The sequence below is a fragment of the Columba livia genome, chromosome 2 (assembly GCF_036013475.1).
Source record: "Columba livia isolate bColLiv1 breed racing homer chromosome 2, bColLiv1.pat.W.v2, whole genome shotgun sequence".
In the NCBI taxonomy this organism is placed as follows: domain Eukaryota; kingdom Metazoa; phylum Chordata; class Aves; order Columbiformes; family Columbidae; genus Columba; species Columba livia.
Genome location: NC_088603.1, coordinates 40,960,132 through 40,975,122, shown reverse-complemented (window position 1 = coordinate 40,975,122; position 14,991 = coordinate 40,960,132). Strand labels below are relative to the sequence as shown.

At 39.3% G+C, this 14,991-nt stretch overlaps 1 protein-coding gene across 2 annotated transcripts in view; it reads right to left on the bottom strand.

Annotated features, from left to right (window-relative positions):
- The window catches only part of LOC102083767 (ubiquitin-conjugating enzyme E2 E2), a 208,188-nt gene that overhangs the window by 26,741 nt on the left and 166,456 nt on the right, over positions 1 to 14,991 (bottom strand). For both annotated transcript variants that reach the window (XM_065051548.1, XM_065051547.1), the window contains exon 4: positions 10,361 to 10,493. In XM_065051548.1, the coding sequence (XP_064907620.1) occupies positions 10,361 to 10,493 (133 nt within the window). The remainder of the gene's footprint in view (positions 1 to 10,360; positions 10,494 to 14,991) is intronic.

The following is a 14,991-nucleotide window of genomic DNA, read 5'->3' as shown; positions in this document are numbered from 1 at the left end:
GGTTTCCCAGGATGCTGTAGTCCTAAAATCACTCACAATCTCTATTTTGCACCTAATATCCCTATGTTAGGTCTAAACCCAAGCAGCCACTGTGGTGTTGCCATCCATGTGTGTCATTTGCTTAAACTGTGCTGTGAGATTCAGAGACAGGCACACGAATGCCCATCTAAATAGACGATATTAGGAAAAAACTTCTTCACGGAAAGGGTTGTCAAGCATTGGAACAGGTTGCCCAGGGAAGTGGTTGAGTCACCATCCCTGGAGGTGTTTAAAAGATGCTTAGATGAGGTTCTTAGGGACATGATTTAGTACCAGAGCTAGGTTATCAGTTGGACTCGATGATTTTGAGGGTCTCTTCCAACCAAAATGGTTCTATGATTCTAAGGCACTGCAGCTTTGAAAGGGCTGGTCCCACAAACACATCAGACTCCACTGAATTCAGTTGTAATGCTCTTCAAAAACCTATCAGGAGGAAGAAATGATTCTCCGGTTCTGCAAATTAGCATGCAAGGGGTTACAGCGTGTGCTCAGGAATTGATTTCTTCGGCTTGCCTGGGTTCAAACCCCCACCTCCTGTTGCTCATTCCTCCCACTGAAGCCTGGTGACAGCCTACGGAGAGGCAAAAGATTCCCAGAGCCAACAGGAGAATAAACAGAAACAACCCCATTTTGCTCGGCCAACACTGGTAGCAGAGCTGAGATCCCAGGGCTCTCATTCCTGCAGTTTTGGAATGTTCCTTTCAAGCTCTTTCATTTCTTACAAGGGTGCAATCCTGCATGCCTGCCTGAGATGAAACTTCTGTCTTCCTCAAGTATTCCCCTGGAATTCCATTTTAATAAAACTGTGGTGGCACTAACTGAAGTGGAAGAAGTTGTACTGCATACAGAAAAGGTTATATATATATTAAAAACTATGATGCCCTTTATCATGATGTTCATGGAGCTCAGGAGGGAGTAAGTAGTTCCCATCTCAGTTTGTCAGACTTTATAAGCAATAGATTTGTCTGCTCAAATAGAGAGAATAATAAAACCAAGATCAAGCCTACACTCTTTACTCATATTAGAAAAATACTCTAGAACAACAATGAAAAACATCATGCAAGAGTCTTTACAAGCCTCTGGTTTGTAACTACAGATTTGAAGCATGCACACGAACACTCATTGAGATACTTAATGGATTATCATGTAAAGTGCATAATAAATGACTGACCACATGATGCTCACTCTTAAAGAGCACGATTTAAATATACGCCAAAAAATGAACTTCAGCCAGTTCTTAAAAAACTTATTAATTTTAGTTGGTAAAGCATAACTATACCTTATCAAAGGAAAATATATGTCATCTGCATTAGCAGAAAATAATAAATTGTAATTAATTTTGCCTGACCTGCAGAAAAGTCTGACATGCAAACTGCTCTGGGTTTCTGTGGCAAAATGCACCATACGAGACACAGCTAGCTGAAAGTGGTAACAATTTAAAAGGGATATAATAGCATTCATGAGTTAGCCTTTAATATTACTGAAAATGAAACAGTGTGCATTATGAGTAATTATTCATTATATTCATGGTAATTATGAAGCTGAGTAACCACTCACACTGTCTCACTGAACAGCCCACTACAGGGAAAAGATATTGAATAAGCACAGCAATACTAAACATCTACAATATATAAATATACTCATTCTGCACACAGATTTAATAGCAGAAAATGTAATCTTTGAGGTACTTGAGAGGCAAATAAAAAATTATCGTGAACTGTACAAAGCTTTCTGAAAATAAGGTAAGAGCAGCAGCAGACAAGGGAAGTGGATTACTATTTGGGTTAGGGATCTTCAGAATGGAAACAATATTATAAGATGCAAAGCATCAAAAGCTTTCTCTGACAAAGTAAATATATGAGTTTTTTAAAACTATTATAATTTAATCAGCAAAATCTTTCTTATAATTAGTAATTCCATATGGAATATTTTTTTAATATTTACTGGCTATTTAACTTTTATAAAGTAAATCCTCCATTTCCTAGTTTAAAGCATGCAGGCTATATCATCCTACATGCACACCTCTCTGAGTTCGCCAAAGTGTTCCTTCATGTTCTGTTTAACACAATGCAACACTTCTGCCCTAGATGTGACTAAGCCTTGTACATCGCACCATCTTTATTTTACATGAAAAAAATGTATATCACCATGTGACAGGTGGTATCTGGCATTTTACTGTTTTTCCTAATTCTGTGAAGTTTTGGAAAGAAGGGAGCTCGCGGGTGTGCTCTGGTAATCAAGGCACAGGCAGGTGTGGCAAGCACGGGGCTGCGGGCACAGGGCTGCTGCTCAGCGGGACCTTCAGATCCTAAACTTCATTTTAAGAAACTTCAGCTTTTCTTCCTCACCCAGTTTTAACAGCCTCTGGGTATTTAGGTGCTTCCTACAGGAGCAGTTCTAGGCAGATTGAGCTCAAATCACTAGTTTTCTGTCCCAATCAGTTCATCTGCTTTTATTCTATAGTAATACTGTAAATAAAATTCTTTCTCTCACATCTGCATATATACACATCTGTGTAAAAAAGGACAAGAAAGAACACTGAAATACGATGCAGTTTTAGATCACATGCATTTTTATGCAGTAGTAAAATGTGTGATATGACAGAATTATGTAGTTCAGAAATTTACACGGTATTGTTCCTATCAAAAGTGACTTTTGCACTTACTGGCAATAAAATATAGTTATTGAACCTTTCCTCAGCCTGACATGTATCTGCTTACATCTCTATCCTTCACTTTACGTCTCTGTGATTCTGTAATTTTGAGAGACATTAAAGTTTCTTCAGGAGCCACTGGGGTTTGACCTGTCCTGAGCCCTCTACCGCTGCATGCTGCCCTATAGGTTCAGTGTTACCTGAAGGTATGGGACCTACGGAAGGAATGGAGTTCCACTGCAGAGCGACAAAGCTGGTGAGGGGCCTGGAGCACAAGTCTGATGAGGAGCAGCTGAGGGAACTGGGGCTGTTCAGCCTGGAGAAAAGGAGGCTGAGGGGAGACCTTATCACTGTCTACAACTACCTGAAAGGGGGTTGTAGCATGGAGGGTGCTGGTCTCTTCTGCCAAGTAGCAAGTGATAGGACAAGAGGAAATGGCCTCAGGTTGCACGAGGGAAGGTTCAGATTGGATATTAGGAAAAAATTCTTCATGGAAAGGGTTGTCAGGCATTGGAACGGGCTGCCCAGGGAAGTGGTGGAATCACCACCCCTGGAGGTGTTTAAAAGGTTCTTAGGGACATGGTTCAGTGCCAGAGTTAGGTTGTGGCTGGACTTGATGATCTTGAGGGTCTCTTCCAACCAGAATAATTCTGTGATTCTGTGATTCTATGATTCTATGGTGCAAGCATGGGAACTGCAGGCTGCAGTTCTTGTGCTCCAAGAAGAACAGGACTTGGGCTGACCCTGCCAGCTCTCACAGCGGTCTGCTGGTGTCAGGTTGCCCATTTCTCCCTCTCAAAGGACTCCCATGCACCTGGTTTCTGCCTGTAGCCACCAGCTTTTTCCCAGCCTTTGCTCGCTGGGAAAGCCTGCCATCTCCATTTATTGTCATGGATGAGGGATCCATGGGCTGCTCTCAGCGAGGAGACGTAAACAGCAATGCTGGGTGAAGAACAAGGTGGTGTGGAGGCAAAGCAAAGAGGCTGGTGGAGGCATGGAGGTGCGAATGCGCCAGGTGAGGGACCACCAGACAACAAAGAGGAGGAAGATGGGGAGGGCAGGAGGCAGCTGAGAAAAGCTGTGAGCAGCCCAGGATGGCACTAAGAGCTGACGTGATGTGACAGAGGCTATGAGAGAAGTATGACGAGGCAAATGAACGTAAAGGATAACAGTGACAGGAGACCACCGCATGTGAAGGCTGTTCACAAGATGCAAATATCTGGGGACGGCCAAGAGATTGTCAGTTGAAGCCCTGCCTGCACCAGGGGTGCAGAGAGGGTACATAGCCATGACCAAATAGGCTGTACTTAAGATTTTTTTGAGAGCTTCAAATGCAAATTTTGTTAATAGTGACATATACAAGTAAAGGTGTGGTTCTGCCTTGTGAGGTTCATTTTAACAACTGAGGTTAGTAATACCAAGGAATGCTTATTTTTTCCCATCTACTCCTTGAAACACTGTTTTTCTATTACACTGCAGATAAAAGTGTCCTTAACAAACAATCACATATAAAATAGGCATGAAGAAGTAGAGTAAAAGAACTACCCTAGTACATGAGGCTGAATTTTATGAAATAGGTAGAAAGTTTGTCTCACAGAAGAAGGATTCCACAAAATTATATGCAGTGTACAGAGATTAGTGCTATATGACAATTACATATAAAAAACTGAAGAGATACTTAATGTTGCCATTAAGATCAGATTCTATAGACTCTGTGCATTATATTTACAAAGGAAAAAGACCCTCCTTGCAGTCAAGCAGTTGATTTAAAACAGCTAAGCTTTCAAATGCTGAGAACAATTCGTCAGTCAGTTGATAGACATATGAGATTTACAAGGAGGAAACAAAGTTTTCTGTTATTTTAATTTTGATTTAGAGGTGATTTAGCATTTGCAGCTTTCAAGTCCTGCAAACCACTTTTCAGTCAGCTGAGATTAAAGTCCCCGGCAAGATTAATTGTAGAGCTGGGATTAAGAGATTTTATAAATCACTCAAATTCAAAAATAAAGCTAGCAGAGTACTAGGATAATGATAGATATATCCATATTGTATCAGCTACAGCTAAATTGAATTGACACTGTAATAGACTGAACGCAATCAAATATGAGAGTAGAAGTTATTAATAAAGATTATTCTTGATAAAAATGTAGACACTACTACAGTGACAATTCCTGGGGATAGAGTTCTCTTGAAGAGCATTATTTTTCTATAAGCACCTGTACAACCACAGTATGGCTTCCTGATTCATCAAGGCTTCCTGCTCCGGAGGGACAGTATGCAGGATAATGAAATTATTGTCATTCATTCACTAACTATAGTGTACATAATGATGCAGTATTAATTTGTTGTGATGGCTAAATGTTAAAGGATCTCAGATCAAAATTTTGCACACTTGGGGAATTCCCCGATTTCTTATGTGGACCAAGGACAGAAATTGAGCTGAAATTATTTTTGTCAGATCAGGCTGACTAAATGTGATACCCCCTATTCATATACATGTATATCTACACACATGTACACCCACAGATAGACTCACACCCACACAAGGGACATCTATCTATGCATAGCTATATGTCCCATTCAATACCCTAACGAAAGAGAAAGAGCAAGAGAGAGCTCTCCTTTGTTAAAGCCAAGGGGCAAACTGTCTGAATCTATTAAGGATGAAAGGAAGATAGTTAGAATGAAAAAGAAATCTCAAAGGTATTTCTAAAAAACTGTTGAGGGGTCATTAAGGCACTGGAGAAATGTAAAGTTATTTGCTTGGCAGGCCATCTCAGTATTTTCATTAATTTCTTTAAGTGGTTTCTCTGAATAGGACACAGCTTTCTCTGTTCTTCAGCCCACTGCACTACAAGGGAGATGCTGTATTTCTGGTCTGAAGTGAAACCTCGCCTTGTGACCGAGACTGAAGCCTTGGCAGCATCTGGCCTTTAGCAGAAGGCGAGATCATGTCCATCTCTGCCTCGCTTTGGCTGTCCATACCATCCACCCGCCTGGCATCTCATAAAACCAACGTGATACTTGGGATGCAGCTGAAAAAGAACAGTGATCCTGAGGGCTGCTGCTTTCTTGCTGACTCAGCCAACTGGGCGCTCAGCTAATTTCTGCACTGCTACAGAAGCTTCCTCACAGTGGAGGCAAGGAAATATTCTTAATTGACTAGAGCCTCCCAGAAAGCCAAAGCTAATTTGTCAGGTCTCAGATGAGCTGTTCTAAAAATCCTGTTCTCTGGTTGTAGAGATAAATCAGAGATGGGCTGGGGTGGCCCTTCATCACACCTACTCAGTTTGCATCAGTCACCCATAGATAAACTTTTTTCGGGGAAGAACAACTCCCTCCTCTGCATGAGTGTGCTGCAGCTGTGAGTGAAGCCAAATGCCATTGATTTAAAAGGAAAGCAAAGCTGAAAGGGTCAGTGACCTCTGCAGTCCAGTTTCAAGGCATGAGACAAAGCTGAAAAACTGAAATAGGCTGACTTCAAAGATGGAAAAAATTAATATTGTGAGAGCAAATTATACTCTGACTTACCACACATCATAGTCTGTTTTGGTAAAGAATGACTTAATTTGATACTATGCTTATGATCCTACTGTAGAGAGACATTGACAGGTAAGGACAGACAAAAAGAAAATTGTGGACCTGTAGGGTAAAGACTGGTTGTTGCAGACTGGAGGGGAAACCCGATGGCAGTGACGCTTGGCTATGCAAAATGAGCAACGTGAAATGGACCATAAAGTGTAATTAGAAGATGTAATGAATAGAGGTAAATCTTAAAAATCTTTAGAGGATGTGGTGTTGAAGGCTACAAAGGTGTAAAAACTGAAGAAATACATAAAAATATAAGTTTTGGATAGATACTTTTCCTTTGTTTAAATAAAACCTGAATGAATTAGTGATTGACTTTCTTTTATGTGCTAAAGATAAGGTGAGACAGCAGCTTAACTATCTAGAAGAACAAATGAAAATTACTTCATACATTTGTTAAAAAACCCCAAATATAGGTCAAATATCTTTTCTTTGTGTGCAAATATTCTCTCAGATGTTTAATTTTATTTTAATAATGTTTTCCAATATGCAGCAGGGTGCCCAGTGATCAGAATAGGCATCAACAATGTTTACAGAAGGAATCTTGATGCTTTAGAAAATACTAAGAACTTTGTATAATACAAAGCAAACAATGGTTACACCACATACATATTTAAATTATAATAATAAAAATAAAAGACGTGTCCCCCAAATTTATTTCAATATATTTTTCTCACTTTAAAAATTATTTTACCCTTCCCAGCATCCACATGCAACAGAGACATGCATGCTATCATAGTGCATAACATCTGAGAACAGATAAGGAAAAAGGACTGTGGAATCTTTCTGCAGATTTTGAAACACTTTGGATTAGGCCTTTTAGCAGTAACTAAGTTATGTGACATGGGCATTTGCGTTTGGAACCTCAAGATGGGTCAAGTAATTGCATCTGGGAAACATGGTTTCTGCTTCTTCCCAGGTCTCTTGTGGTCACATTTTTGGAAGATCAATTTTGACAGTACTCATTTAAATGTTCCCTTACTTCATAGTAAAATAGGGATGAAAATGGCCCATGGAAATCTCAGGAGGAATGTATGAATTCAATCATAGCGAAAAATGTGAACTAGACCTTTTCTGCTATGTACTTACACGGAGGCAATCTTGCCAGCGCTCAGAAATACATTTTATCTCTTTCTCGGTACATTCCACAGTCTTGTACTTTATCTCTAGATTTTTTAAGACGACAGAGCCATAAGGAGTGAAACTATACTTAGAAAAAAAAAATCTAAGATGATCTCTTCCCATAACCCTAGGACCCATGATTTTGAGAACAGCACCAAATATCACAAATCTTGCATTTAAGTAGGAGAGATGTCAACACCCAGTGACACAGACAGCATTGTACTGTGAGGCCGTATGTTCTATTCCATGTACTCACTACCTTTCTTTTGCTAGAAATAAGCACGTGAATAACATGTTTAACCATCATTTCCCAACAATATGGACTGGAAGCAGCTACCTTATGACAAGCAGTCATCTTCCCATGCTGCTTTCTTCACGGGATTTCCCAAACTATTTTACCTATGAATCAGTTTCATAGGGTCTGGAAAACAGCTGTAATTAAATAGCAGCAGTTTGAGAGGACCTACAGCAGGACTGAAAATAGGGGTCGTTTACAACAATGGCTGAAATGAATAGAATAAGAATCCATGTGTACAAAATATGCCAGCGACATCATCGGTTGCATCTGACATTAGTCTCATGCACATGTAGTCATTACTTTCTTACAGAGAACAATTTCTCTCTTCATAAACGCTGGCCTTTAGTAATACAATATGGCATCATCAACTCTCTCATTCTTTATCACGGACTGCATTTTCATATGATTTATATGCAGACTTTTCTTCCAATGACAATTGGCACCAAGATGAAGGCAGACAAAAAAAAATCTATTACAGAGCAGGTTAAGAACCAGCTCTTTGCTCGATATTTCATGAATAAGCAAGGCACAGCTACATTACTCATGTACCAAAATAATACAGTTGTCAAGCACAACTAAGGGTGGATTGGAAAAGTCTTCACCTCATAGTGAAACAGCAAACTGGACCCGGACCTTCTAGTTTAAAAGGATGCATATTGCATATATTGCCTCAGGACAGATTCAATAGAGAGAATGACAAAAGATATCCCTTCAACTTGTCTTTCACATTTAGTTCTTTACATACTAAGTTTGGATCTTCGGGAGAACTTCAAGCTCTATTTTAGACTCAACAAATCCATTTAGTGGATATGTCAATATCCCCCAAATAATATGATATTAATTTGCTGAAGGACTGAATGTAACCCTTGCATTACAGCTAATACAAACAGACTAAGCCCAGCAAATAAACAAACTAAAGGGGTCTGTTAAAATGGACCTTGTTTAGCAAGTAGAAAGTCTTGGGCTGGCCTGGGCTGAGAGGGAGGCAGAAAGAACAGGGCATCATCCAGCTCAGTGTGCCCAAAGCTTCAATTAACTGAAGGAGAAGTTAGGAAGTTTCAAATTCTTTCTTCACTGTGCAATCATAGATATCTAAATCAGAAAATATGCAGCCAGCGAGGTGTACAGCCCCTGTAAGACTTGTCAGGGGCCTCAAAGCTTCCCTAAACCAGACCACTAAAAGTGGGAAACAAAGTCGGACCATCTCTAACACTGCTGTGCTGACTCATCTGTAGGTCACCAGGAAAGTCTGCTTTACAGAATGAGAAGTATTTTGAATTCACATCTCTCATTCTTTTTTTTTTTTAAAAAAAAACCCAAAAAATCAAATTTCCTGATAATATCCATGTTAACTACTACAAACTTTACTACTGTGGCATTAAAATTCTGTTTATAAACATTCCTCTTTCAATAGTGTACTCACGGCAATCAAATAGGAGTCAGCTCCTTCCTCTTTTAATGCAACACTTTTCTAGCATAGACCAACACGGCACACCAACCCTTTCACAAATGTGTCAGAAAGAGGGTAAATATTTTTGCTCCCACAGCTCCTCCCAGGGAGCTGTTCCAATCTCTCACTTTCCACACTGGCAAGGTGAACAATTCACCTCTTTTCACTTTGTTTCATAAAGGACAGGCCTGTCAATTTATTTCAGCATTAACAGCCCTGCGGGGTAAATTTTCCAAGTTTCTGTTCCTGTTAGTGAACATGTGTGCTAAGAATTGCACTCGGTCTTCCAGATAAAGTCTTACAAGTGTCTTGTATGTGACATTGGTAATTCCTTATCTCTACAGGCAATGCCAAAGGATGCATCTTAGGACTGTATTTGCCTTTTTCATACATGCATTTAACAGGTGTTTTGTACTAATCCTGTGATCGCCCTGTAAAGCCTCATTTTGACACCCTCCCTCAGCAGTTATGACTATTGGTTATCGATGACACTCTGCACTACTGCGTTTCATCCCATTTCTGTTTTTCCAGTCTTCATAATCACTAGATTTTTCCTGTTTCACATTCTGAAACTTCTCAATCATGGTAATGTTCTACCACCTTCATGTTACTGGTACAGTTCTATGTTTGTGGTTAGTGTCATTATTGACAGCATTGAAAATGAATCCACAAGGAATTCTGTAAATATCTGTCTTTCACTCCAGTTTCTTGTCTTTGTTGTGTGTTTCCAAATTCTTCTAGAAAATGGTGTAAAGTGATCACTTATAACTTCATGAACAATACCATATCTTGCATCTGCAGAAGTAATTTATATGGGGTAGTGCAAAAGTTGCACATTTTTGTCAGACTGCCACAGACCTCTGGTGAATGATATGGGTCAAAAGGCAAGATTAAACATCTTCAGCTGCTATTAAAGGGTGCATTTCAAATATAGATGCTTTCATATTAGATACAAATCCAAATCAAACAAATAACTGCTGGAAATTATGCAACTGCTTGCTAAATAAATCCATATCCATCCAGCTAAACTGGTGACATGCAGGCAAATTTTAGGCAGTTATTTAAATTCTTTCCATCAAATACTCAGTTTAAATATTCATTATTGCCTTGAAAGTTTTATATTTCATCCTACAATGATATACCAACATACACATTAAAAGATATCACAAGGAGAGGACTCCTGTCAGGCTTTTAATATCCTCCTACTAACCTTAGGTGGTTTAAAAGGGTAGTCCGGTGAAAAGGTAATGTCAAGGAAGAAAACTCCACCTTCATATACAGACCCTGGAGGCCCAAGTATAGTTGACCTCCATTCATAAATGTTGTCGCCTTTGGGTCCAGCACTAAAATAGAAAACAAAAATATAACATAATAACCATATACAATCAAGAATATACTGCATCAGTTATAGTCTACTAGCAGTACCACTGGTTTTGCAGTAACACTACAAGTTAAAATTGTGTATCACATTCATTAAGTTAGTCCCAGATAAAATGTGTAACTGGTGTCCTAAGCTCTGTCAGTGAAGTGATATATTCAGCCAGGATGAAGTATTAAAATCACATTATAAATTATTCAAATAAGCGCAAAAAAATTCCCAACTGACTTATCTCAAATATTTTAGTGGGCAGATGTGAAGTATTTACAGTCCAAGGATACAGAGACTTTGCTCAGATGTCTTGTCACTGCCTTGCTTCACAAGCCATCCTACTTTCACCTACCTCCTCATCCACCTACCTCATCAGTCAGTAGCAGTGTAATTACACACATTATTATACAGCACAGGCTGTACTAAAGACTGAGCAGGGTACAAATGACCTTGCAGCTGTACGTTCTAAGTTACTAACCTAAGGACTACAGTCACTAGCACAGAAGACTGCGTTACTCTGCAATCCTTACCCTATCTTAAAAAAATATAAACAAGAAGTTGGTTAAATTGTTGGATTATTTTAAGTCAAAGTCCTAATTTAAAAGCACAGTACTGAAACAATATTTAAAATATATAAAACATTATGCTATATGTGAAACAAGAGAAAACATTCACCCACATAGTTAATTCCTGAAAAAATCAAACTGAAAACTAATAGAAGTTCTTGAGTATGTCTCTTCCAAAAGCCAACATAGTCTCCTTTCATACAACATAATGCTTGTCCACAGCAGTACATATTTTAGTCAGGGTGGCCTCTTAAGGAGTATGAAGACTTCTTTTTGGTTCGCAGCCTGCTGATACCAGTTGCTGATACAGGACTTGAATTTTAATTAGGATCAGTTGGTATGGGGACTTCTAGGTATCTGATTAATATTTTCCAGAGGAAGGCAGTGCTGGTAGGCATTTCAAATAACTGACGTGTTATTAAGACATTTCTTGTGAAACAATTTTTGTTATGTTTGCAATAAAGATTTCCACAGCATGCAGGGGTTTGTGAAGTAACCCGGCATGTAGAACAGATGAAAGCTCTTGGCTATGCCCCATGCCTCACAATGTACCCAAGGATACAACTATTATATGACATCATGTCATGTTCACTGCTCAACTATTCATTTTGTTCACCGAAAGTTAATAAAACCTTCTTTCACCTGAAATTCCTTGGGCTCCCTTCATTAAAACTTCTGACTGCATGATTCCCTGCACACAACTGCGTGACTTAGTGCTGCGCGGTGTACTTCATTAGTCATGGTACCTACATGAATTTTCTATAATAGCTGTTAATGCTTCTTGGCTTTCTAAACTATGTGTTTTCTTAACAAAAATGGGTTAGAGAGACTGTAACATTATGAAACATCCATTTTCTATAGGTCATTGTAACAAAACTAGCAATTGTTTTAAAGATAAAATCTGGTTTTTAAAGTGTCACAATAGCAGAAGTCTTGCCATCCATATTTCACAGTGTCTATAATACATCAGGTTGCTAGCTGCCAAACAAATTTCATTTACCCAGTTCTCAGTTTGCATTAACCTTTGAATAATAAAGCACAGCTGAGACTGCTGTAAGAAACAAACCAGAGAATGAATAATTAAAACCACCTCCACTGCCTTTAGAAAGACCATTCCCGAGTCAACAGGGAAGGTTTAATTGTGACTGAACTAGGCATTAAGGGGCTAATTGAACTCTTTATAAGCCCAAATGAATGTGGAACTACATCAGTGCTACGGTATACAAGGTTCATAGAAACTAAAACCCTTAAAAAAATATCAGGCAATTAGTTTAAACAGAAAAGGCAAGAAGCAGGGGCAGTCTAAATCTTACATGAAAAAAGCCCATAATATGTGAAGGAAACCCTTTCCCATTTTCTGCAGAAAAGTGTTTTAATACTTGGAGGAGCAAGGATTCAGTTGATGCCAGTAGGTTAAAATGGAAGTGATCCAAATGTCGATCCCAGAGAAATGGTTGGAAATAGCAAGTAGCAAAAGCAAGCCCTGTCTTTATGAGACCTTATTTAGTCAGGAGGAGACGGTTGGGCTCTTTTCAGGTTTGAGGGAGGCTCACTTTTTTGATCAGAAGTCTCTCTGATGGTCGCACTTTCATAATCTATATTATTTTTATTTGTTTTTCCTATTTATTTAATTGCATTAACATTTGAAATGAGCAGTCATTAATTAGAATAGTTGGAAAATGCTCCATCTGCCAGTTGAACTGTTTCGGCACGTCCAGCTACAAGCCCAGCCTGATCACATTCTGAGGATGCTGATTAACATTAATTGAAGGTTTTCTTTGCAAATAAGAGATGAAGCTTTATTAAGTATTATTATTAATTTGAAGAATAGCTTGAATTGTATGGAGTGTGGGAAGACTGCTGTTATTGATGTTGCCTGTTTGAGTGCTTGCTGGCAGCAAGGCCGTTCAGCCGATGTAAAATACCGATCCACATGCACAGGCAACAGCTGGTATGAGAGGCAATAGCATGCACAAGCACAACATTTTTTTTTTTAACTTGCACATTAATTATACAAAAAGTTTGACAGGTGTTATATCTTTGTTTTCCTTATTTCCTAATTGTAAGCCTTTTATTTATCCACGTTATTGGCAGCAAGAGCAACGACTCATCAGGCTCCACTAGAGAAAACTCCCATATGTGCAAGACCTCAGCCAGATCCTTATTCTATAAGGTTTATAATGCAAGAGGATTTAATTGCCCTTCTCTCCACATGGATATCTGCCCGGCACACTGAAGCCTGAGTGTTTTACATTCAGTATGATTTATATTCCAGCTCTATTAATGTTACTGGCAACCAAACCACAGATCTCAAAGAAAGGAAACCAAACATCTCAGTGCCTGAAGTTCTGTTATCTTTGGAAGGAGAGATTCAGATGTGCATCCGCTTGGCAAAGGGCAGACTAAATCTGTCTTGAACTCCACTGACCCAGGGCCAGAGCATACGCATGCTGCCTCCTGCTCACCCACTGCGAAATCTATCACCTTCAGGGGAGAATAACAATGGCTGGGGCTGCTCCAGGTGGAAGTGGCTGAACTATAAGGATGACGTGGTCAGGAGAAGGACAGGTCTGCTGTCAGACCAGCAGTGCAGCCTCCCAGTTTGAGCCCTGATGCTCCAAGCCCAGCAAACCCACAGGATGAGGCAATGGAGAAGCCCAGTGAGAAGCAGGCAGTGTGACCGCAGAGCTGGCACTCCCAACATTTCCATTGGTAATTGGTAATGTAGGACTGAGGAGGTGCAGCTGAGCATAAAGACCCTGGTGACCTTACATTATCAATGGCTTGTCAAGAGCAAGCTCTCTGCTGTCAGTATTCCCCTGTAGCTGATGAGACACTGCTCACAATATTGCCTGGTTTACTCTGTGGGGAAGCTTTGCTCCCTGGAAGAGCTGGGGTGGGTGGACATGGAACCAGTCTCTGTCCCTGTCCAGAATATCAGTACGGTTGTATGAAATTCAGGACAAAGGAGTCAAAACAGGTAAAATGGTCTCCTTTGTATTTCACTCTCCTTTGTCTCTCCCTATCTGTTTTAGTTCTGCCACTGTCTCCCACATACATGCTTGCAGGTGAGATGTATGCACATCAGTTACAGTTAGTAGCAAAATACTTTAAATGCTACTATAACTGAATTCATTTTGCTTTAAATATGCTTAACGCACTGAGTATTTTCTATTCCCTCAACATGTTTTAGTTAGGCAGTCACTTGAAAGTAGTGCTGCTGAAAACTGCTTGTCCAGTACAATCCATTATAAACACCAAGCTTTCCCTGCATTTAGTATATCATGAAATATTAAATTTAAAATGATGTATTAGGAGAGTTGTATGAAAACAACAGCATCTATGAGAAATACCAGATGAAAACCTATCTGGAGAAGTTATGCAATTACAGTAGATTTTTAGTTTTATCAGAGCTGTGATCTGCATACAAATTTACTCAATTTCCAGAGAATAACTCAAAACAGTAGAAACACAGAAATTCAAAGAAGTAACAGTATCCCACATGTTTATCAAGTAGTTGTATGGAATATATTAGTCAAAATAATATTATTATTTTCTAATCTAACTTATGTTTTTGATGCAGTTTGTTTTATGAAGCAGCATAACCTTATACTGTAGAAAATAAGGACTAGTTCAATGTCTTCCATTCTCGGTATCTGAATCTTGCTGGTATCCACTTTTAAAGTGTACCTGTACTTTTTAACAGAAGGGAAAGGCAAGGCTATAGCACAAAACAAAGAAGTAAGAAAAGGAATTGTAACTTAAATTGCCTACTAGTACTGACATGCTAATGGTGTGTGTGGGGAAGCCATCAGGCCAAATAAAACAGGAAATCGAGGTGGCTGGGAGGTCTTCCCATTCCTTAGGACTCAGAAAGGAATTGGAAGATTCTTCTGGACTGGGGAA